Raw genomic sequence first — 26,207 nt, forward strand, 5'->3', positions numbered from 1 at the left:
TCACCTTGATCCACAAGTCTATATACTTGTCAAATTTTAAAGTTCATAAGTGTTTTCTGAATTGGGGGGGTAATTGTAATTAGGAGTAATTAGCTATAAACTGGACAAACCTTACATTGTTTACCAATTAGTAGAAATTAGAAGATTCATTAGGGTTAAAGCTCTGTGAAAGAGATTAGTAGACAACAACGAAATATAATTCTCCATTGCTCCATGGAAAGATGGTTTTAGTCCCTAAACTAACAATCAAATAATGGATATGCATAAAATTGACTCTAATGAGTAGAGTATTTTGCTATACTTCATTTCATTTGTTTATATTTTATCCTAATTTCTTTTTGAGTGAGTAGCTCTGTTGAGATGCTATGGAAAAGATTTATAAGACAATACTCAGCATGGGGCTTTCTTCACTCACTGTCATGGTCATAAGAAAGAGTCAGGAATTTTCCTCTGAGAAAAGATTTCCATAGAAACACTCTAATGGATTCTAATCAACAGCCATATTGAAAAAATTTTTATTCTCTCTGTTTTATAGCTACTGAAACAGTATTGGTCTGCCATTATGTCACATAACTAGTTGCTTTGTATTTACCTCAAGGGAGGGCCTAGCCACACTTGGATACAAGAGATACTAAAATGCCAAGTTATCTAAGGACAACATTGCAACTCTAGATTTATCTAATCTCACAGTGAAATGGTTTTCCTGGCCTCTCAGTTTTCTTGCCAGTCCTTTTCTCCCCCTTGGTGATTCTAGTTTTACAGTGTTTAAAGTTCTGAACTTGTGTTCCAAGCCCTTTACTGTTTTTCCCAACAGTGGTTTGTGTTTCACCACTAATTAACCTACCTGCCTCTAAGATACTTGCATCTTAGACTCTCCTTTGAATTAAATTTACTGACCTTTCCCTCTGGACTGAACTCTGAGATTCACTTTCTATACTCACATTCCTGTGAGCCAATCCTTGATTAATAGTCCACCAGCCATGTACCTATGTTCATATCCTTATCCACCAACCCCATGGGAATGTTTGGACCATTGTTTCTAGCCTTTCTTTCATCATGTGAGTCCTAGTGATAATAGTGGAACTTTTGTCCACAACATATTTCAGCATCAACTTAAACTGATAATGCATCTTTCCTAAAATCCTTCCCACTGCTTAATATTTCTACAATGCTTAGAACATTTTCACCCTCTTGCAACCAATAGCCATCTGTTTCTTAATTTGCTTCTTATCTGTGTCCTATTCCCCTCCCTCTCAAGTTCTGACTGTTGCAACTTTCTTTTCACTAGCTACTTCTCTTTTACCCTTCCTCCATACTTACTCGTGAATGTTGTGTTCAAATATGGCTTAGAGGTAGTTTATGTGATTTATGTCCCCATTGGGAACCAGAATGGATTTTGCAGAATGCTAATGATGGTGAAATTTTGGACAAGGGAAAAATCTTAATTTAAATTAAATGAATACCATGGGCAATCTCATTTTGGTCATAATCCTACTCTAACCTTTATTGGTCCAGCTTTGTAAAGGTAAACTGCAACATTGTTTAAAAATTGTCAAAAGCCATTTAAGAATTCATAATTAAGAGGATGTATTTGAGCTAATGTTTTCTGAATCCAGAGCTCAGGATTACTGGAATGGTTTTATCCTGGTGCTTCTATAAATTCTATAGGTATATTCTAATTTATAAACCGATTCTATTCACAAATGTTAGTCTTTAGTAATTTCCAAGTATTATACGTGGAAGTGTATGTTTTTTCTCCTTATATGTCAAAGTGTCTTAAACTTCAGAAGTATGGGGAATTACAAATTAAGCAGACACTCCCAGGGGAAGGCAATGACATCCAGTATATATTGCTGCCCTTCTTATTCAAAGATGTCACTGATTTTACCCACACTTGTAGGGAGCAAAGACTAAATCTTCAACCAGAAATCCTTTCTATATGACATACATACAAACTGCTTTTTGATTTGTGACTGCAGCTGCTACTTGTAAAGACTGTCACCATTGGTATTTCTGTGTTCAAATTGTGGTCAGCTAAAAAGCCTTTGTTCAAAAAGCTTCCAAATTCCATATAATTGCATTCCAAGCTTGTCTCTGCTGCTATTTTCCCAAGCATCCCACAACTATATCATGTTATTTGAAGCTATGCTTTAGTGCATCCCTTAGAGTATTTCTTATGCCACCCTTGCTTATGGTTATGCCATAAATATCACCATACCAAAGATGCTTGGGTATCCTTCTGTCATTGCATATCTGCAAATGTCAGCAGTGAACATTGTTTTAACACTCACAGACCAACTGACATCCAGAGTCTCAGTAATGGTAGTCCTCTCTTACTATTTCACATTAAACATGATTCTGACTCTGACAATAGAACAGTGCAATGAGGTAGATGTGACATCTGTGTTGGTTATGGATTTCAAAGTCATGCAAAAGCTGGACACAACTTACATTGTCCATTGATGAGAATCAGTTCGGTAAGCTTATATGCATCCAGCTTTGTTCTGGATGTTAGGAATAGAACTGAATCTAGAATCAGATGATTAGAGAAGGAGCCCATTTTCCCCCTTTGCATTAGTAGTTGTGTGTTTGAAATAACTCATCTTTCCCCTTGATGTGCATCTTACACAGATTTCACCTTGTTCAGAGGACAGGTTCACATAGGTTCTGAACCTACAAATATAGCTACCTTTAAGGAGCTTATTACCAATGGAGGGGGAAAATAATATTAAAGATATGTAAGGCATTATTTGGCAAGTGTTAGGTGATCCATAAGCCCAAAACTGGGAGGTAAGAAAAGCCAGAGATTGAACTGGTTTGTAGTATAATTTCTTACTATGGTAATGTCCTCAAACAAAGATACTGTGGTTTTTTTTTTTTTTATTCTTTCTACTTTGTAGTCACTTTGCATTGATGGACAGTGATTTTTATGTCAAACTATCTAGAAAGCAGAATTCAGTGACTGCTTTTAGCTCTATTGAAAACAGTTATGTTTAGGTTCCATGTTTAGCTTTACTACATAATTTCAGTCATCATCAGGCATATTTACAACAGGGGATGGCAATCCCTGGCAGTCACACCAGAGATGTCCAAGGTGCCAATTTCCTTTGGCATCTGGGCTGATTGCTGCCATCTCTAGCCCCTCCCTACTGGGGGCAGCTCCCATGAAATGCTGTGATCAATGTTGAGTGCTCTTGTTTGCTTGCTCTCAGCAGCTGGCACACTCGGTTCAGCAACCAGAACATATTGTGCTTCCCTTCTTGTCACACTGCTTTTAGAACTTTACTACCTCCTGTTATGTAGTGTAGTTATTGCACTACAAAGCAACTTGGGATTGTGTTTTATTTGTCTGTATATGTTAAAGATAGTATCTAATTCACCATCCTCCATATGGTAAGACTCAGTGCTTGTTCAGCAAACAACACCCTGAGTGACCCTCTCCAGACCTTTTGTTGAAAATCAGAGCACGTTAAGGGTTCTTACAAGATTGGAAGTGTGTTCAGTGCCAGCTTTTCTATTCATTTTCTATCCATGACATACTCATCAAACTAGTTTGGGCACTCCTACTTCACTCATTGGTACTGGGATGCTCACAACTTGCCATGGTAGAATCATGTGGAGATTTTGTTAAATACCTCAGGGTATAAATGCTTTTATTTTATTTATTTGAAGGTCCCTGGTGATTGCTGATGGGTGATGGTAGTGATGGCAGTGGTTGCAATAAGCAAAATAGACTTATTTAAGAACACTGAAAGATAAATCTTTAAAAAAAAATCAGTGATTTGCCAATTTTAGAAATCCTGGTAGGTACCCACTTCCTCTTGAAAGATGAAGTACCAGTTTCTATAAACACATTAACTCTAGGAATGACAGAATAAAAGGTGAAAACCATAATCTATGTGAGAGCACTATTTTACCAGTAGCAAAAGAAGACAGACTTTGCAGTCTCCCGATTATGAACCAGTAAAGGAATGAACAATATAGCACTTTCTCTAAATGTGGTTCAGGGACCGCCTGCATCAAAATCCCATAGTGAGCAAGTTGAAAAATCAGACTCTAGGGTCTCACCTCAGCCTACTCAAACTAAATTTGGGGAGGGAAAGCCTGAGGATTCTACATTTTAACACTCACACCTAGTGATTCTGATGCACAACGAAGTTTGAGAGTCACTGACCTACCAAATCTCTCTCAAGATCCCTTTGATTTGATTACTGCCAATAGTGATAATGAGCTTTTAGTCTACCTCGCCGTGGTTAATCCTAAGAAATGAGGTCCGATTAGGGTCCAATAAAATTCTGGCTTTAAGGAATGGTTTATTGATTGTCCTATTATTCTTCCAAGAGATAGATATTTATTAGGGGCCTACTATGTGCCTCTACTCTCAAGAAGTTTATGAATAATTTTCTATGAATTATCTATACAATCAAATACATTAACTGTAAAATATAAAATGAATTAAATTTATTCTATGTCATGGTAAAAAGAGACAAAAGTACCCAATAATTTTATTGGTTTAGATATTAGAAAAAAATATGTAGCAATATCTGGAAAGTCACTAGCAGTAATGGGTATATCCTTCATGTCTCACTGTTAATGAATTGTTTCCAGCTGAGATCCCTATAATCTGTAGGTGCTGTTTACCATGTAATTTTACCATAGGAAACAAGGGTGTAATCAGTTAATAAAGTGTAAAGAATTAGATTTTTTCCCCTTGAGCAAAATGTCTGGCTGTGGCCAACATTCCTGATGCCTCCTCCCTTGTGCAATAGGAAAGCAGTATTCAAAGAGAGAAGGCTGTTTTGTTCACATTCTGCAGCTTGCCTCTGGAGGCCTTGATAATGAATGCAAAACTCAAGCTAGAATTCTAGACTTTTTGTATGAGCAGCCACTGATTTTTGTCTTTGCCGTTATACTAAACAGAGGATAGTTTCTCATCCTACCTCTAATTGAGACTCAAATAAGGACATTATGAATAAGGATCCTCTTTCAGTTTAAGTAGTGTTTCATGTTGTTTTTCATCTGTTTTTTATTGAGAAAATAGAAACTATATTTAAAACACTTTCATATACAGGCAGTCCCCTTCTAATAAACACTTGATTTATGAATGTTCCATACTCATCAGCAGCCTCTCTTAAGGGACTTAAGCTATTCCTACTACCCATAGGAGCTAGGGTTGTTTCTGCTATCTGAAGGAGTTTGTTTCTCCCTTAGCCCTCCACCTCTGGGAGCTTGAGTTCTCACACACTCCCATCAGACCCTTTGGAGCAATTACTATATGAACATGTTCTCCTACTATTGCCACCAGGACACAAGAGTGTGCTAGAGGCCCTACCAGAATACCCATAGAAACTGAGACCATGAGGGAATGCAGAATATGAAAAAAATTCTGGAACCATAGTTGGTGATGGCAAGGAAGGCCTCCATTTGGACTTCAAAATACATTTACCCTAGAAATAGCATTATACTGTAATAACATACTTGTGTAAAACTCAGTTACCTTGACAAATTCACCTATCCAGACCACAACCAGGAATCAAGCAGTAAATAAATGGCCTCTAAGCTGCCAGAGAATATGCGTCTTACTTATTGGAAAAGCCATTCAAAAATGCACTGACCACCTGTTTATTCTGTTTGTACATGATTCTAATTAGTTTTAACAAGATGTCAAGCCTATAGCAGATTATAAGCAGTAAATTTAAAGGGACTGGAAAAGATGTTATAGGTAGGTGAGCTGAAATCTGATAGTTGACAGCAAGAGAAAAAAAAAGCATTTTAAAAAGTTAAGAATTCAGGGCGCCTGGGTGGCTCAGTTGGTTAAGCGACTGCCTTCGGCTCAGGTCATGATCCTGGAGTCCCTGGATCGAGTCCCGCATCGGGCTCCCTGCTCGGCGGGGAGCCTGCTTCTCCCTCTGACCCCCCCCCCCTCATGTGCTCTCTGTCTCTCTCATTCTCTCTGTCTCAAATAAATAAATAAAATCTTTAAAAAAATAAAATAAATTAAAAGTTAAGAATTCAAAAACCAACCGCAGTGAAACACTACATCCACAAGAATGCTTAAAATATTGACAATGTCAAGTATAGTAAAGATGCACAGAACTTGAACTCTCATACATTGCTGATGGGAGTATAAAATGGTACAGTTATTCTGGAAAACAGTTTAGCAGTTACAACAAATACATGCCATATAACCCAGAAGTTCTACCCTGAGGTGTTTACCCATGAAAAATGAAAACGTATGTCCCCAGAAAGACTCATACATTAATGCTCATATCAGCTTTATTCATAATAACCCCAAACTGGAATTAACCCAAATATCCCTCAATAGGTGAATGCATTAAAAATAGTGGTATATCCATATAATAAAATACTATTCAGCAATAAAAAGGAAGGAACTACTGATACCCCAAAGAACATGGATGGGTTTCATAGATATTATGTTGAAAGGAAGAAACAACACACACACAAAAATTCAATCATATTGTATGATTCCATACACTTGAAGTTCTAGAATGAGAAAAACTAAGCTATGGTGATAGAAATCAGAACAGTGGTTTCCTGGATTAGGGGATAGAGCTGAAAAATGGCTGGAAGGGTCACAAGGGAAAATTCTGGGGTGATGGAAATGTACTGTATCTTGATTTTGGTGGTGGTTACAAAGGCATGTATGTTTTTAAAACTCCTCAAACTATGCTTAAAATATGTGCATTTTGCTGTCTATAAATTATAACTCAAATTTTCATAAGGTACAAAAATTTACAAAAGAAAAACATTCAGAGGATACCCCCTCCTGCAGGATAAAGCCTAAATTTCTAAACATAATCTGGCCCTTATTTAATGTCTCTTGGCTCATTTTTTTCCATCACTTCCCACCTCCTACCATTTATTCTAAGGTACTTGTGTTTTCAAAAACTGCCACTCTCCTTCCTCTGAACCTCTAAACACAATGCTCTCTTTGCCTAGAATTCCTTTTTGGCTTCCCATTCACCACTGAATCCTCAACAGCCTTCAGGACTCAGAGGTGGCACCTCCTCCAAGAAGCCTTGTCCACTCCCAGTGTGTATTAGATGTTTTTCTCTTGCTCTCAGGGAACTGTACAATTCTAACAAAGCATGTGTTGCTCTGTAACACAATTGTATTTTTTAAAAACTTAAAACCATAGTGGACTGGGGCCATTTACTGTACAAGCAAATAGTCTTCTACATATTCAGTAAACCCTCAATTAAATCGTAGATTGTAGACACGTTTCTATCCAAATAGCTGAAGTTTCAGCAAAATTATCAAGAAAACTCTTCTATCCAGAGTGACTTGTTCTTCTAGAGTTGCAAATGATTGATATTTTATTGTAAATAGTGGTTTGGGTTTATATTATGAGTAGTATGATAACTTATTTATATTGTAAGTTAAGTAACTGTTTTGGGGCTTTATTTGGAAACCCAATCAGACTTTATTAAGTTGATTCTATGGGAAAAACCATTTTAAATTCCAATCAAGTGATTTAAAAATACTTCTCCATTGAACTGTGTGAAATTATTGATATTCAAGGATTTTGGACACAAAATAATAATTTCATATAGTTCAACCTAAATCTTTTTATATACAACCCTATGGCAAGTTGGAGATTATCTATACATTCATTTATTCATTTTATATTTAATACATGAATATATTCTGCAAGACATTAATCATGTACAGTAAGGCTTTGGGTGTGATTGTTCTATGTAAACAGTAAATCACAGGATTTTGAAGAAAGTTTGTGTAGAATGGTAAAGCCTTCTTAAGTCCCACCCATTTTTTTTCCAATTAATCAGAAATGTAGCAGACATAAGGATTCTGGAGGGTTTTTTTTTTAAGATTTTATTTATTTATTTGACAGAGACACAGTGAGAGAGGGAACACAAGCAGGGGGAGTAGGAGGGGGAGAAGTAGGCTTCCTGCTGATCAGGGAGCCCAATGCGGGACTCAGTCCAGGACCCCAAGATCATGACCTGAACTGAAGGCAGACGCTTAATGACTGAGCCACCCAGGCGCCCCTGGAGTTGTGTTTTGAACTAACACTAGGATGAAAATGCAGATTTATTTCTTCTTTTATAACCCTCAAGCTATCTAACTAGTATAATTGGAGATTAATTTTAATAATAATACTACCATTTATTGAGTGCATATTAAATGCTGGATACTGTACTAACCCTACAACTACTTTATAAGCAAAGTACTATTATTATTCCTATTTACAGATGAGAAAATTAAAATTTAAATAACTTGTCCAAGGTTACACAGCTATAAGTGTCAGAGTCAGGATTAGAATCACTCTCAATCCTACTATTCAGTCCACAGTTTACTTCAAGCATATTTTTTTAACCACAAAGAAGCACTCATACTGCAAGATAACAATTGACTTAAACAAGTATATATTTAAGCTATGATTATCATTAGTGAAACCAGGCCCATTCACATATGAAACATTGTATTATTATGAGAGATCATCATAAGACAGTAGAGGACTAAGTACCAAAATGAGTCTTACAGACTACGAGTGCTGTAGGAGTTCTGTGGAGTCTAGGAAAGGAAGAGAATACTTGTGCGCTTTGTCATGGCTAACTCCCAGAAGAATGTTGACATGACTGGTACTATCCAATCATAATTGGATGCATAGCATTCTGGGAACAAACCAAAAGTTTAGCACAAATAAGAATGTGGAAAAGTTGTGGATGTATAATAATGAAGTCCCAGAGGGAGGAACAACCTGAAGTCTAATTCTGGGCAGACATCAGTACAGTATGTGAGGGAAGTTAGAAATTTGTGACTGAGTTCTCTGAACCCCAGAACTATGTGGAGAAATGGGACTTGAAGGATTACTTATTAGATATTTGGAGCAGAAGAGAAGGGATTCAGAGATTAACCAAAATTTCATGGTCAGAATGATTGGAATAATGCATCAAAAGTAAAAGGATTTGGGGTAGAGGAGGAGTTGAGATGGTGGAGTAGTAGGGGGACCCTGGGCTTGCCTCGACCCTCAAACATAGCTAGATCAACAGCAAATCATTTTGAACAACTAGGAAATTGATCTGATAAGAAAACAATCTGCACAACTGGAGGGAGAGAACATGGCAGATGCAAGGTTTGGAGACGTGAATTGGGGGAGAAAAAAGCCATGGTGCTGTGGAGGGGAGGGAGTCCTTTTCATGGAGAGAAGTCAGGGAGAGAGCAAGACAGCAGAAGAGAGAGCAGCACATAGGGTTCATGCAAGATGCCATGGTACAGGGATCCCCTTGGTCACACTGGGAGAGAATATTTCCCCTTCCTGGAGTACATTTAGAAGAGAGTATATTGCCTCTGCAAGGACAAAAGGCCCACTGGGTGGGTGCCATTGAGCAGCCATTCAACAGCAGGGGACAGAGGTGCACTGAGGGCAGATAACCTGGTTGTAGCTTTTTGTTGTGATTCACCATAGACTCCAGGCACCTGGGTGACCACATGACTGCTTTTCAGGGACAGAACGGTGCCTGGCACAGTGCTATGAGTCTCTCCTCCAAGGGAGGGGAACATGTCCACGTCTTGCCCAGTCCCTTAAGAGTTGGAGTTTTGAATACCAGCTGCTGGCCAAAGATAAAACATAGGAGAACTGTGGCTAGGCATGCCAATGGCCCAGGCACAGACAGGTTGAATGCAGGGATCTGACAAAAGCCTGGAACACTGGAGGCGAGATTGTTCACTTTTCTGTGAGGGCCTCCTGAACAGCAATGGCTGGGAGTTCCCCTGCCTGGGGAAAAGAGGGTGGGGTGATGTGATCTTCCACCCCCCCACCCCCCCACCCCACCCACTGGCACAGTTGGACTACAGAGAGAAACACAGCGCCTCCAGTGGAGGCTGGACTCACACCAAACCCTGACCCCTGCACCCTACAGGAGCATCTTTACTAGGGCAGGTCTGACTATGAGGCGGCACAGTGGGCCTCTCCCTCAGAAGACCAACACAGGCCCCCCAGGAGTTCTGTGGAGTCTAGGAAAGGAAGAGAATACTTGTGCGCTTTGTCATGGCTAACTCCCAGAAGAATGTTGACATGACTGGTACTATCCAATCATAATTGGATGCTCCAAAGTGTCAGTTTTACTTCTGGCAGAAATAGGACCAGGCTTTTTTTTTTTTTTTTTTTAATTTTTAATTTTCTATTTTTTTCTTTTTCTTTTTTTCTTTCTTCTTTGGAATCAGGCTCCTAGTTTTTTGTTCATTTGTTGGTTCATTTCCTTTTCTCTTTTTTTAGATCAGGCTTCTTTTTTTTTTTTCTTTTCTTTTTTCCTTATTTCTTTTTCTTTGGAATCAAGCTTAGAGCTTTTTGTTTGTCTGTTTGCTGTTTTGTTCCTTTTCCTTTTTTCTTGGATCAGGCTTTTTTTTTTTTTATCAGACTTACCTTAACAAACAAATCAGAGGACACCTAGTTAAAAGTCCAAATACCCACTGCAAGGAGGAACTCTGCACAAGACTGAACTGTAGAAAAGAGTAGCCAAAACAACAGCAGAGTGTACACAGCATACATCAGAAACACCTCGTGAAATGCCAGGCCCTAGACAGTGTATGACACCTTCTTAATATAGTATTGCTCTCAGGAGCAGGAAACATAACAAGCTTTCATAACACACAGAAGACAGAAACCTAGATATAATGACAAGATGGAGGAATTCTCGAAAGACAGATCAAGAAGAAATCACAGCCAAGGATTTGCTCAAAACAGATATAAGCAATATATCTGAACAAGAATTTAGAACAACCATCATGAGACTACTAGCTGGGCTTGAAAGAAGCAGAGAGGACACCAGAGAAAACCAGGGTGAAGAGATAAAAGACCTAAAAACTAGTCAGGCCAAAATAAAAAAATGCTATAACTAAAATGCAAAACCAACTGGATGTAATCACAATGAGGATAGAAGAAGTAATGAATAGGTGATAGAGAAGATAAAATTATGGAAAATAATGATGCTGTAAAGAAGAGGGAAAGAAAACTATTAGATCATGAATATAGACTTAGGGAATGCAGTGATTCCACAAAGCACAATAATATCCATATCATAGGAGTCCCAGAAGAAGAAGGGTGGGGAAAGGGAGCAGAAGGGCTTATTTGAACAAATTATAGCTGAAAACTTCCCTAATCTGGGGAAGGAAACAGGCATTCAAGTCCAAGAGTCACAGGGAACTCCCCTCAAAAATCAACAAAAACAGGTCAACACCAAGATATATATCATACAGAAACCTACAAAATACAAAAAAAAAAAAGAGGGAGAGGAAGAGAGAATTCTGAAAGCAGCTAGGGACAAAAGATAATTTGCCTACAAGGATAGACACATAAGATTAGCAGCAGACCTCTCCACAGAAGCATGGCAGGCCAGAAGAAAGTGGCATGATATATTCAACGAGCTAAATGGGAAAAATATGCAGCCAAGAATACTATATCCAGCAAGACTGTCATTAAGAAAAGAAGGAGAGAGAAAGAGTTTCCAGGACAAGCAAAAACTAAGGGAGTTTGTGGACACTAAACCAATTCTGCAAGAAACATTAAAGGGGACCCTTTGAGTGGGAAAGAGAGACCAAAAGCAACAAAGACTAGAAAGGAACAGGGATAATCCACAGGAACAGTGGCTTCGCAGGTAATGCAATGGCAGTAAATTCATATCTATCAATAATTACTCTGTAAATGGACTAAATGCTCCAATCAAAAGACATAGGTATCAGAATGGATTAAAAAAAAACACCCATCAATATGTTGCTTACAAGAGACCAGTTTTAGAGCCAAAGACATCTCCAGATTGAAAGTAAGGGTGTGAAGGATCATCTATCATGGTAATGGACATCAAAAGAAAGCTGGAGCAGTCATACTTGATCAGACAAGCTAGATTTTAAACCAAAGACTGTAATAAATGAGGATGGGCACTATGTCATAATAAAGGGGTCTATCCAACAAGAAGATCTAATGATTCTAAATATTTATACCCCCACCTTGGGAGAACCCAAATATTTAAATCAGTTAATAACAAACTTAAGGAAACACATTGATAATAATACAATGACAGTAGTGGACTTTGACACCCCACTTATATCAATGGGGAGATCATCTAAGCAGAAAATCAACAAGGAAACAATGGCTTGGAATGGCACACTAGACCAAATGGATTTAACAGCTATATGCAGAACAATCCATCCTGAAGCAGCAGAATACACATTCTTTTCAAGGGCACATAAGACGTTCTCCAGAAGAGATCACATACTGGGTCACAAATCAAGCCTCACCCAGTACAAAAATACTGCGATCACACCACTATGAAATTTGAAGTCAACCACACAAAAGAATTGGAAAGACCATAAATACATGGAGGTTAAAGAACACTCTACTAAAGAATGAATGGGCTAACCAGGAAATTAAAGAAGAAATAAAACAATACATGGAAGCAAATGAATATGAAAACACAACACTCCCAAACCTTTGGGATACAGCAAAGGTGGTCCTAAGAGGGAAATATATAGCAATATAGCCTTCCTAAAGAAGCAAAAAAAAAGTCTCAAATACACAATCTAACTTTACAACTAAAAGAGCTAGGAAAAGAACAGCAAATAAAGCCCACAACCAGAAGAAGAAGGGAAATAATTAAGATCAGAACAGAAATAAATGATCTAGAAATTTAAAAAAACCCAGCAGAACAGATCAATGAAACTAAGAGCTGGTTCTTTGAAAGAATTAACAAAATTGATAACACCCTAGCCAGATTATCAAAAAGAGAAAAGACCCACATGAATAAAATCACAAATGAAAGAAGAGAGATCAGAACAAACACCATAGAAATACAAAAAAATTATGAGAATATTATGAACAAATATATGCCAACAAATTGGACAATCTGGAAAAAATGGATAAATTCCTAGAAACATATAAACTACCAAAACTGAAAAAGGAAGAAATAGAAAATTTGAACAGACCCATAACTAGTGAAGAAATTGAATCAGTAAACAAAAATCTCCCAAAAAACAAGAGTCCAGATGGCTTCCCAGGGGAATTCTACCAAATATTTAAAGACGAATTGATACCTATTTTTCTGACACTGTTCCAAAAAATAGAAAGGGAAGGAAAACTTCCAAACTCACTCTTGGAGGGCAGCATTACCTTGGTCCCAAAACCAGATGAAGACCCCACTGAAAAGGAGGATTATAGACCAATATCCCTGATGAACATGGATGCAAAAATTCTCAACATGATACTAGCCAATAGGATCCAACAGTACATTAAAAGGATTATTCACCATGACCAAATGGGTTCTATCCTTGGACTTCAACAGTGGTTGAATATCCACAAATCAATCAATGCAAAGCACTACATTAATAAAGGACAGGAACTATATGATCCCCTCAATAGATGCAGAGAAAGTATTTGACAAAGGACAGCATACTTTCTTGATAAAATCCCTCAAGAAAGTAGGTATAGACGGAATATAACTCAACATAATAAAGACCATATATGAAAGACCTACAGCTAATTTGATCCTCAATGGGGAAAAAACTGAGAGCTTTTCCCCTAAGGTGAAGGGGATACAACAGGGATGCCCACTCCCATCACTGTTGTTCAACATAGTACTGGAAGTCCTAGCCTCATCAATCAAAAAACAACAACAAAAATAAATAAAAGGCATCCGAATGGGCAAGGAAGAAGTCAAACGTTCACTCTTTGCAGAAGACATGATACTCTATGTAGAAAACCCAAAAGACTCCACCAAAAATTTGATAGAAAGGGTTCATGCATTCAGCAAAGTGTCAGGATATAAAATCAACATACCAAAATCTGTTGCATTTCTATACACCAATAATGAAGCACCAGAACGAGGAATCAAGGAGTAGATCCCATTTACCATTGTATCTAAAATCATAAGACACCTTGGAATAAACCTAACCAAAGTGGTAAAAGATCTGTACTCTGAAAACCATAAAACACTGATGAAAGAAACCAAAGATGACACAAAGAAGTGGAACAACATTCCATGCTCATGGATTGGAAGAAAAAATATTGTTAAAATGTCTATACTACCCAAAGCAATCTACACATTCTGTGCCATCCCTATCAAAATACCACCAGCATTTTTCACAGAGCTAGAACAAACAATCCTAAACTTTGTATGGAACCACAAAAGATCCCAAATAGCCAAAGTAATGTTGAAAAAGAAAATCAAAGCTGGAGGCATCACAGTCCCAGACTTCAAGCTGTATTACAAAGCTGTAATCATCAACACAGTATGGTCCTGGCACAAAAATGGACACACAGATCAATGGAACAGAACAGAGGACCCACAACTATATGGTCAACTAATCTTCAACAAAGCAGGAAAGAATATCCAATGGAAAAAAGACAGTCTCTTCAACAAAGGGTGTTGGGAAAACTGGACAGCAACACACAGAAGAATGAAACTGGACCACTTTCTTTCACCCATACACAAAAATAAATTCAAAATGGATGAAAGACCTAAATGTAGGGCGCCTGGGTGGCTCAGTTGGTTGAGCAGCTGCCTTCGGCTCAGGTCATGATCCTGGAGTCCCTGGATCGAGTCCCGCATCGGGCTCCCTGCTCGGTGGGGAGTCTGCTTCTCCCTCTGACCCTCCCCCCTCTCATGTACTCCCTCTCTCTCATTCTCTCTCTCTCAAATAAAAATAAATAAAATCTTAAAAAAAAAAAAAAAGAAACCACCAAAATCCTAGAGGAGAAAACAGGCAGCAAACCTTTGACCTTGGCCGCAGCAAATTCTTACTAGACACGTCTCTGGAGGCAAGAGAAACAAAAGCAAAAATGAACTATTGGGACCTCATCAAGATAAAATGCTTCTGCACAGCAAAGGAAACAATCAATAAAACCAAAAGTCAAGCAACAGAATGGGAGAAGATATTTGCAAATGACATATCTGATAAGGGGCTAGTATCCAAAACCTATAAAGAACTTATCAAACTCAATACCCCCCAAAATAAGAAAATCCAGTCAAGAAATGGGCAGAAGACAGGAACAGACATTTCTCCAAAGAAGACATCCAGATAGCTAACAGACACATGAAAAGATGCTCAACATCACTCATCATCAGGGAAATACAAATCAAAACCACAATGAGATACCACCTCACACCTGTTCTGAGTGGCTAAAATTAACAGCATAGGAAACAACAGATGTTGATGAGGATGCAGAGAAAGGGGAACCCTTTTGCACAGTTTGTGGGAATGCAAACTGGTGCAGCCACTCTGGAAAACAGTATGGTGGTTCCTCAAAAAGTTAAAAATAGAACTACCCTACCACCCAGCAATTGTACTACTAGGTATTTATCCAAAGGATACAAAAGTGCTGATTCGAAGGGGCACATGCACCCTGTGCTTTAGCAATGTTTATAGCAGCACTATCAACGATAGCCAATTTATGGAAAGAGCCCAAATATCCATTGACTGATGAATGGATAAAGAAGATATGGTATATATAGACGAACCATGAGAGATGATAGACACTGAAAAACAAACTGAGGATTCTAGAGGGGAGGGGGTGGGAGGATGGGTTAGCCTGGTGGTGGGTATTGAGGAGGGCACATTCTGCATGGAGCACTGGGTGTTGTGCACAAACAATGAATCATGGAACACTTCATCTAAAACTAATGATGTAATGTATGGGGATTAACATAAGAATAAAAAAAAGAAGATATGGTATATATATTCAATGAAATATTACTCAGCAATCAAAAAGAATGAAATCTTGCCATTTGCAACAATGTGGATGGAACTAGAGTGTATTATGCTGAGCGAAATAAGACAAATATCATATGATTACACTCATATGTGGAATTTAAGAATCAAAACAGATGAACATAGGGGAAGGGAAGGAAAAATAAAATAAGATAAAAACAGAGAGGGAAGCAAACCACAAGAGACTCTTAACTATAGAGAACAGACTGAGGGTTGCTGGAGGGGAGGTCAGTGGAGGGAGGATGGGCTAAATGGGTGGTGGGCATTAAAGAGGGAACTTGTTGGGATGAACACTGGGTATTATATGTAAGTGATGAATCACTAAATTCTTCTCCTGAGACCAATATTACAGTATGTGTTAAAAATAATAATAATAATTAATGGCAAAGGTGGCACATGCATATCATGAAATATAATGTAGCCATAAACATAAAGACAGATCTATTTGGACCATAGATAATATATTTTTGAATGAAGAAAACAAGCTATAAGCAGTATAAAACCAAATGAAAATAATCTCACATATAAAAAATATATGTATAGAAATATAATGGTGGTTATCTAGGAGAGATGAGATTTTTGTGATTTTTATTTTATTTATATTTTTATATTATTTAAAGTTTCACAATAAAAATAAAGCTAAGTTATGCTCCAAAAAATTAAATGTATTTGTACAGTGGAGAAGATGGGCTTAGGTTTTAGGCACACTGATTTCAGGTGAAGCTAGACTGTCTACAGAAAGCCAGTTTTTTTATGTTGGCTATGGTTGACTGGGGTCACTCTTTGACTCATCTGCTTTTTATTTTTATAGATGGCCCTTCTGAATTTCTTCTTCCCTGAAGAAAAATCATACTCTGAAGAGGAAAGTAGGCGTGTTCGCCGCAATAAAAGAAGCAAAAGCAGTGAAGGTGCGGATGGTAAGTCTGTTTGGGTGATCTTTTATCACATGTTATGATAAATGAGAAGTATCCTTTTGAGAACTGCCTTCTCAAGTGTGCTTCACTATCTCACATATCGTCCATAAACCAAAGGTCAGAGAAGTTTTTTTCCAGCCTAATCTATGAATCAGTCCATAAAGCTGACTATACAAGGATCCTCTCTCCTCCAACCCCAGATATTTTCATTCCTTGCACAGTATATCTGAGAGCAATGGTAGCATTTATATCTCTCATGATTACACTGCATGAGGACCTCATCTCTCCTGGGGACACCCCATATCTACTAAGGCCACCAAGAGGATTCAGTCCTATTCTTGGAATTGACAGTGTCATAGTGACACATGATGTGTTAATCCCAATGGTAATCATATCAATATTGGTAATCAGCTACCATGCTCAAACATGAATTAGAGCTTTTAGAACTCATGTATAAGCTCCTTGAGGGTAGGGGATCATTTATCTTTATATAACTCTAGAATCTAGCCCAGTACCTGGCAAATTGTTGGTGTTTGTAATGTAAGTTGATGATGTTCATTTCCCCTTCAGCAAGGTTATGATGTGCCATTAAAGCCCTTCTTACTGAGGATGAGACAGTTTTGAGTTAACTAGCTATGCATTTTTGGGGGCATAACAAAATGTCACGCTAGCTCCTGGGCAGGGTCTTTGAATGCTGTTTCAACATCACTCTGTCAAATGACAGAATGTATGTCCTTGGCACAGGAATTTGTAGAATGCAGAGCTCTGCACTGCTGCAATGCCATCTGGATTTAAAGACAGCATGTGTCTGGCTACATCTGCCTAAGATATATGTTGGGTGGGGGTTACAAAACAATATGACTATATAAAGATGAAAATCAGATTTTTAACCTGATATTTGTCAATAGGAATAAGGGCCAGTGATGGAAGCAGTTCCAGAAGGCATGAGCTACTGAAGAAATGGAGCCAGAAATTTGTCAGTAGGAGCAAGAAGAAGTAGAACTAAATGAAGTGTGAAAAGGGCTCACAACAAGGATTGTAATAAAAAAGGACAGTTAGAGAAATAAGATAAGTGGGATGTTCTAGTCTCTAGGGGTGGTGCATTATTGAGCCCTTGAATGGACAACTGGACCAGTGGGGCCATTCTTAAGAGCAGTCACTTTACATATAATTGGTGACCAAGTTCAAGCCTAGGAAATGTGGAAATGTGGTCCACGAAGTAAAAGGCACCCATTATTCACATACTGCTTGCAGCCAGTTCCCTGAAGTCTTCAGAAGGCTATGGTGAAGCTGAGAACTGAGAATCATTGTCCCTTTCTTCTCCTAATCATCTCACCCTTTGATACATATAGGTTTTCCTATCTTCAACTCTTCCCCTGAGGCTACTTCTAGAACCACCAAACCTTTCATATTCCGTGGTTGCTAAAGAGGAGAGGGGAGAGGTGCTAAGAGCAATATCACCTTCTGCTGTGGGCATGGTCTGCAGTGGGAAGTCTAATAGATTCTAAAGTTTACCACTTCATCTGGCCTCCCAAGTTTTCTCTTAAGGAATGAAGCTTCTTCCTCTCTCCCAAACCACTTTATCTGGATCTCTGCCACTGATCTTCTTTACAGTGTTTATTCTGTTTTGATATGAAGTATTTTTTCTTTCTGGACAAGGCAGAAGCTTCCCTTATTAATTTGTAGCACTCCTTATCTCATTTCCTCCTGTGATAGTCACTATATTTCATCACTATGTGTTGATCCCCAATTTCTAATGGAATACTACATATTTTTCTTTTTGTTAATTTAAATTCAAGTTGGTTAACATATATTGTGGTATTGGTCTCAGGAGAAGAATTTAGTGATTCATCACTTACATATAATACCCAGTGTTCATCCCAACAAGTTCCCTCTTTAATGCCCACCACCCATTTAGCCCATCCTCCCCCCACTGACCTCCCCTCCAGCAACCCTCAGTCTGTTCTCTATAGTTAAGAGTCTCTTGTGGTTTGCTTCCCTCTCTGTTTTTATCTTATTTTATTTTTCCTTCCCTTCCCCTATGTTCATCTGTTTTGATTCTTAAATTCCACATATGAGTGTAATCATATGATATTTGTCTTATTTCGCTCAGCATAATACACTCTAGTTCCATCCACATTGTTGCAAATGGCAAGATTTCATTCTTTTTGATTGCTGAGTAATATTTCATTGAATATATATACCATATCTTCTTTTTTTTAATTCTTATGTTAATCCCCATACATTACATCATTAGTTTTAGATGAAGTGTTCCATGATTCATTGTTTGTGCACAACACCCAGTGCTCCATGCAGAATGTGCCCTCCTCAATACCCACCACCAGGCTAACCCATCCTCCCACCCCCTCCCCTCTAGAATCCTCAGTTTGTTTTTCAGAGTCTATCGTCTCTCATGGTTCGTCTATATATACCATATCTTCTTTATCCATTCATCAGTCAATGGATATTTGGGCTCTTTCCATAAATTGGCTATCGTTGATAGTGCTGCTATAAACACTGCTAAAGCACAGGGTGCATGTGCCCCTTCGAATCAGCACTTTTGTATCCTTTGGATAAATACCTAGTAGTACAATTGCTGGGTGGTAGGGTAGTTCTATTTTTAACTTTTTGAGGAACCACCATACTGTTTTCCAGAGTGGCTGCACCAGTTTGCATTCCCACAAACTGTGCAAAAGGGTTCCCCTTTCTCTGCATCCTCATCAACATCTGTTGTTTCCTATGCTGTTAATTTTAGCCACTCAGAACAGGTGTGAGGTGGTATCTCATTGTGGTTTTGATTTGTATTTCCCTGATGATGAGTGATGTTGAGCATCTTTTCATGTGTCTGTTAGCTATCTGGATGTCTTCTTTGGAGAAATGTCTGTTCCTGTCTTCTGCCCATTTCTTGACTGGATTTTCTTATTTTGGGGGGTATTGAGTTTGATAAGTTCTTTATAGGTTTTGGATACTAGCCCCTTATCAGATATGTCATTTGCAAATATCTTCTCCCATTCTGTTGCTTGACTTTTGGTTTTATTGATTGTTTCCTTTGCTGTGCAGAAGCATTTTATCTTGATGAGGTCCCAATAGTTCATTTTTGCTTTTGTTTCTCTTGCCTCCAGAGACGTGTCTAGTAAGAATTTGCTGCGGCCAAGGTCAAAGGTTTGCTGCCTGTTTTCTCCTCTAGGATTTTGGTGGTTTCTTTTTTTTTTTTTAAGATTTTATTTATTTTTATTTGAGAGAGAGAGAATGAGAGAGAGGGAGTACATGAGAGGGGGGAGGGTCAGAGGGAGAAGCAGACTCCCCACCGAGCAGGGAGCCTGATGCGGGACTCGATCCAGGGACTCCAGGATCATGACCTGAGCCGAAGGCAGCTGCTCAACCAACTGAGCCACCCAGGCGCCCTACATTTAGGTCTTTCATCCATTTTGAATTTATTTTTGTGTATGGGTGAAAGAAAGTGGTCCAGTTTCATTCTTCTGTGTGTTGCTGTCCAGTTTTCCCAACACCCTTTGTTGAAGAGACTGTCTTTTTTCCATTGGATATTCTTTCCTGCTTTGTTGAAGATTAGTTGACCATATAGTTGTGGGTCCTCTGTTCTGTTCCATTGATCTGTGTGTCCATTTTTGTGCCAGGACCATACTGTGTTGATGATTACAGCTTTGTAATACAGCTTGAAGTCTGGGACTGTGATGCCTCCAGCTTTGATTTTCTTTTTCAACATTACTTTGGCTATTTGGGATCTTTTGTGGTTCCATACAAAGTTTAGGATTGTTTGTTCTAGCTCTGTGAAAAATGCTGGTGGTATTTTGATAGGGATGGCACAGAATGTGTAGATTGCTTTGGGTAGTATAGACATTTTAACAATATTTTTTCTTCCAATCCATGAGCATGGAATGTTGTTCCACTTCTTTGTGTCATCTTTGGTTTCTTTCATCAGTGTTTTATGGTTTTCAGAGTACAGATCTTTTACCACTTTGGTTAGGTTTATTCCAAGGTGTCTTATGATTTTAGATACAATGGTAAATGGGATCTACTCCTTGATTCCTCGTTCTGGTGCTTCATTATTGGTGTATAGAAATGCAACAGATTTTGGTATGTTGATTTTATATCCTGACACTTTGCTGAATGCATGAACCCTTTCTATCAAATTTTTGGTGGAGTCTTTTGGGTTTTCTACATAGAGTATCATGTCTTCTGCAAAGAGTGAACGTTTGACTTCTTCTTTGGCCATCTGGATGCCTTTCAGATATTTTTCTTTAAACAGTATACTTAGGAGGAACCCAAGAGCCCTTAGAGGGAGGAGTATAGAATGTCTAGAGGTCCTGGGATTCAAATAAATTTCTAGCCTTTCACCTGGGAAGCTACAGAACCATTTTTTAGATGGGGTGGGAGATTCAGTGAGTTAAAGAGTGAGGAGCCAATCCAAATATTCTTTAAATTTGAACAATTTCTATTACTCTATTCAGTGTATGCTATATTTATTCAATGCATTCATCAAATATTTACTGAGAAAATATAGCAGCTTATTATAATTCTATAATGGAAATGCCAGAAGGATAGTGGTATTATCAGTTTTGTTCACTTTTATATCCCCATGGCCTAGAAAAGGACCTGGCCGATAGGAGACCCTCAATAGATGTTTCTTTCTGCCCTCAACGAGCTTAACTTACACTGTAAAAAAAATGGACAATAAATGTTGTGGAAAGAAATATAACAGGGAAAAAGGGAGAGAAAGTGATGTGTGCTGGAAAGTTATCAGGGAAGTCCCCTCTAATAAGGGAACGTTTGAGAAGAGATCTGAATGAAATGAAGGTATAGGTCCTGCATATATTTTGGGGAGGAGGAGAGAGAGAGAAGAAATAGTAAATAAAGATGCTCTGTAGCAGAAAATTTCTTGGTATGTTCTAGAAAGATCAGTGTGGCTAGGAACAGAGTGAGCAAGAAAGAGAGGGAAGGAGATGAGATCAGTGGGCAAAGTCAAATATAGACCCTTGTAGGACAAGGTAAGGACTCTGACATTTATACTGTGTAATATGGGGACCATTTGGAGGATTTTGAGCAGAGATTCAACATGATCTGGCCTCTGTTTTAACAGAATCCCTCTTTCTGCTGAATTGAAAATAGCTGTAAGCAATGTTGGTGGGAATGCAAACTCGTGTAGCCACTCTGGAAAACAGTATAGAGATTCCTTAGAAAGTTAAAAATAGAATTACCCTATGATCCAGCAATCCCACTACTGGGTACTTTCCCAAAGAATACAAGCACAGTAATTCAAAAAAAAAAATACAAGAACACTTATGTTTATAGCAGCATTATTCACAACAGCCAAGATACGGCAGCAGCCCAAGTGTCCATCAGTTGATGAATGGATAAAGAAAGATGTGAGATACACACACACATACACACACACAGTGGAATTTTATTCAGACATAAAAAATGATGAACTTTTGCCATTTGCAATGACATGGATGGAGCTAGAGAGTATAATACTAAGTGAATTAAGTCAGAGAAAGAAAAATGCCATATGATTTCACTCATATGTGAAATTGAAGAAACAAAACAAATGAGCAAAGGAAAAATAAGAGAGACAAAGCAAGAAACAGACTATAGAGAACAAAATGATGGTTAACAGAGGGGAGGTGCCTGAGGAAATGGGGATTAAGGAGGGCATTTGCCATGATAAGCACCAGGTGATGTATGGAATTACTGATCACTATATTGTATACCAGAAACTAATAGAACAGTGTATGTTAACTATACTGGAATTAAAATAAAAATATTAATAAAAATTAAATAAATGAGAAAATAGATGCAGGGAGAAAGAACAGAAGCAGGATGACCTATTAAGGGAGTATACCAATAATCCAGGGAAAAGATGAGGTTGGTTTAGACCAGGGTGGGGACAATGTGAGTGGTGAGATAGTGATTAGATTCTGGATAGATTTCAAAAGAATACCTGACAGGATTGTCAGATTGATTAGATAAGTAGTATGAAAGACAGAGAAGAGCCAAGGCTGACCTCACAGCTTTGGACTTAAGGTACTAGACTAGTAGAATTGCCATTTCTGAGATAAGAAAAGAACAGGGGAGGTACAGGGTAAAGTGGTACAGAGAAAGAAGGAAGAATTTAGTCAGGTGAAAATGGAGGAGCAGGAGGTTCAGAATGGGTCTAAACTTAAGTGACTATCAAGTGAATATAGACTGCTATATGCATAACACATTTTATATGAACCTAATGGTAAGCACAAATCAAAAACCTATAATAGATACACAAAAAGTAAAGAGAAAGGAATCCAAGCATATCACTAAATAAAGCCATCACACCACAAGGGAAGAGAGCAAGAGAAGAAAGGAAAAGAAAAGAACTAAAGAAGAGGGGTATCTGGGTGGCACAGTCAGTGAAGCATCTACTTCTATTCAGGGCATGATCTCCGGGTCCTGGGATCCAGCACTATGTCAGGCTCCCTGCTCAGTGGGGAGTCTGCTTGTCCCTCTGCCCCTCCCCCCACTCCTGCACTTGCTTTTGCTCTCTCTGTCTCGCAAATAAATAAATAAAATCTTTTTTAAAAATAAATTAATTAACTAAAAGAACTAAAAAAAAACACATAAAACAAGTAACAAAATGGTACTAAGTATATACCTATTTATAATTACTTTGAATGTAAGTGAACTAAATGCTCCAATCTTAAGACATAGGTGACTGAATGGATAAAAAAGCAATGCTGCCTACAAGAGACAAATTTCAGACCTAAAGACTCATGCAAATTGAAAGTGGAGAGATGGAAAAACATTTGTCATGCAAATGGAAGCAAAAAGGAAACTGAGGTAGCAATAGTTCTATCAGATAAATCACTTAAAGACCAAGATTGTAACAAGAGACATAGAAGGACACTACATGGGGCACCTGGGTGGCTCAATCATTTAAGCATCTGCCTTCAGCTCAGGTCATGATTCCAGGGTCCTGGGATCGAGCCCTACATTGGGCTGCCTGCTTGGTGGGGAGTCTGCTTCTCCCTTAACATCTCTGTGTGCTCCCTCGCTCTCTCTCAAATAAATAAATAATTCGGAAGGAAGGAAGGGAAAGAGAGAAAGAGAGAAAAGGACAGGGAGGGAGGAAGGAAGGAAGGAAGGAAAAGGAAAAGAAAAGAAAAGCCTTGTTAAAAAAAAAGGACACTACATAATGATAAAGGGAACAATCAAGAAAGAAAGAAAGAAGAAAGAAAGAAAGAAAGAAAGAAAGAAAGAAGAAAGAAAGGAAAGAAAGAAGAAAAGCCTTGTTAAAAAAAAGAAGGACACTACATAATGATAAAGGGAACAATCCATCAAGAGGATATAACAATTGTAAATATTTATGGACCCAATATAGGACTACCTGAATACAAAGGTAATTATTAACAGGTATAAAAAAAGAAACTGACAGTAATACAATAGTAATAGAGGACTTTAACACCCACTTACAACTATGGATAGATCATCCAAACAGAAAATCAATGAGGAAACAGTGGCTTTCAATGACACACTGGACCAAATGGACCTAACAAATATATTTAGAACATCCCATCCTAAAACAGCAGAATACACATTCTTTACAAATGCACATGGATCATTCTCCAGAATAGATCACATGTTAGGCCACAAAACAAGTCTCACTAAGTTTTAAAATATTGAAATCATGTTGTGCATCTTTTTTGACTACAATGGTATGAAACCAGAAATCAATCATAAGAAAAAAATATAGAAAGAACACAAATACATGGAGGTTAAATAACATGCTTCTAAACAATGAATGATTTCTTTAAGCAAGGAATCAAAAAGGAAATCAAAAAGCACATAAGGACATATGAAAATGAAAAAACAATGATTCAAAATCGTTGGGATGCAGCAAAAGCTACTCTAAGAGGGAAGATTATAGGAATACAGGCCTACATCAAGAAGCAAGAAAAATCTCAAATAAACAACCTAACATTTAACCTAAAGGAGCTAGCAAAATAAAAACAAATAAAGCCCAAAGTCAGTAGAAGGATGGAAATAATAAAGATTAGAGCAGAAATAAATGAAATAGAGGCTGAAGAAATAATAGAACAGATTACTGAAACTAGGAGCTCATTCTCTGAAAAGATAACATGGAACTGGAAGAGATTATGCTAAGTGAAATAAGTCAATCAGAGAAAGACAATTATTATATGGTTTCATTCATATGTGGAACATAAGGAATAGCAGGAGGAACAGAGGAGAAGGGAGGGAGAACTGAATGGGAAGAAATCAGAGAGACAAACCATGAGAGACTCTGGATTCCGGGAAACAAACTGCGGGTTACAGAAGGGAGGGGAATGGGGGGATGGGTAACCAGATGATGGGTATTAAGGAGGGCATGTGTTGTGATGAGCACTGGGTGTTATATGCAACTAATGAACTGTTGAACACTGCATCAAAAACTAATGGTGTACTATATGTTGGCTAAGTGAACATAATAAAAAAAAGATAAACAAAATTGATAAACCTTTAGCCAAACTAATCAAAGAGAGAGAAATGACTTAAATAAATAAAATCAGAAATGAAGGACAAATAACAACCAGCACCAGAACAATACAAACAATTATAAGAGAATATTATGAAAAATTATATGCCAACAAATTGAACAACCTAGAAGAAATTTCTAGGATAAATTCCTAGAAACATATAACCTTCAAAAACTGAAACAGGAAGAGTTACAAAATTTGGATAGACTGATTACTAGCAACGAAGTTGAGTCAGTAATTAAAAAAAAAAAAAACCTCTCAACAAACAAAAGTCCAGGACCAAAGGGTTTCACAGGTAAATTCTACCAAACATTTAAAGAAGAGTTAGTACCTATCCTTCTTAAATTATTCCCAAAAAATAGAAGAGAAAGGATAGCTTCCAAATTAATTGTATGAGGCCAGCATTATCCTGATACCCAAACCAGAAAAAGGCACAACAAAAAAAGAAAACTACAGACCAATACTCTGATGAACACAGACACAAAAATCTTCAAAATATTAGCAAATTAAATAAAATAACACATCCAAAAACTCATCCATCATAATCAAATGGGATTTATTCCAGGGATGCAAGTGTGGTTCAATATTCCTAAATCAATCAACGTGATACATCACATTAACAACAGAAAAGAAAAAATCAAAATCAATGCAGAAAAAGCTTTTGACAAAGTACAACACCCATTCATGATTAAAAACTCTCAACATAGTAGGTTTAGAGGGAACATACCTCAACATAATGAAGGCCACATATATCTCAATAGGGAAAACTGAGCTTTTCCTCTAAGATTAGGAAGAAAACAAGTATGTCCACTCTCACCACTTTTCTTCAACATAGTACTGGAAGTCCTAGCCACAGCAATCAGACAACAAAAAGAAATAAAAGGTATCCAAATCAGCCAAGTAAAACTTTTGCTATTTGAGGATAACATGATACTATATAGAGAAAACCTGAAAGACTCCACCAAAAACTTGCCACAACTGATAAGTGAACTCAGCGAAGTTGCAGGGTACAAAATCAATGTACAGA

The 26,207-nt window shown here is 37.8% G+C and overlaps 1 protein-coding gene across 6 annotated transcripts in view; it reads left to right on the forward strand.

Moving 5' to 3' along the window:
• The window catches only part of EDA (ectodysplasin A), a 345,587-nt gene that overhangs the window by 194,575 nt on the left and 124,805 nt on the right, over positions 1-26,207 (forward strand). For all 6 annotated transcript variants that reach the window (XM_064574196.1, XM_064574197.1, XM_064574200.1 and 3 more), the window contains exon 2: positions 16,556-16,661. In XM_064574196.1, the coding sequence (XP_064430266.1) occupies positions 16,556-16,661 (106 nt within the window). The remainder of the gene's footprint in view (positions 1-16,555; positions 16,662-26,207) is intronic.

Source organism: Mirounga angustirostris, unplaced genomic scaffold, assembly GCF_029215605.1.
Source record: "Mirounga angustirostris isolate CCGP_5_RB_7025 unplaced genomic scaffold, mMirAng1.0.hap1 SCAF_11, whole genome shotgun sequence".
NCBI classification, from domain to species: domain Eukaryota; kingdom Metazoa; phylum Chordata; class Mammalia; order Carnivora; family Phocidae; genus Mirounga; species Mirounga angustirostris.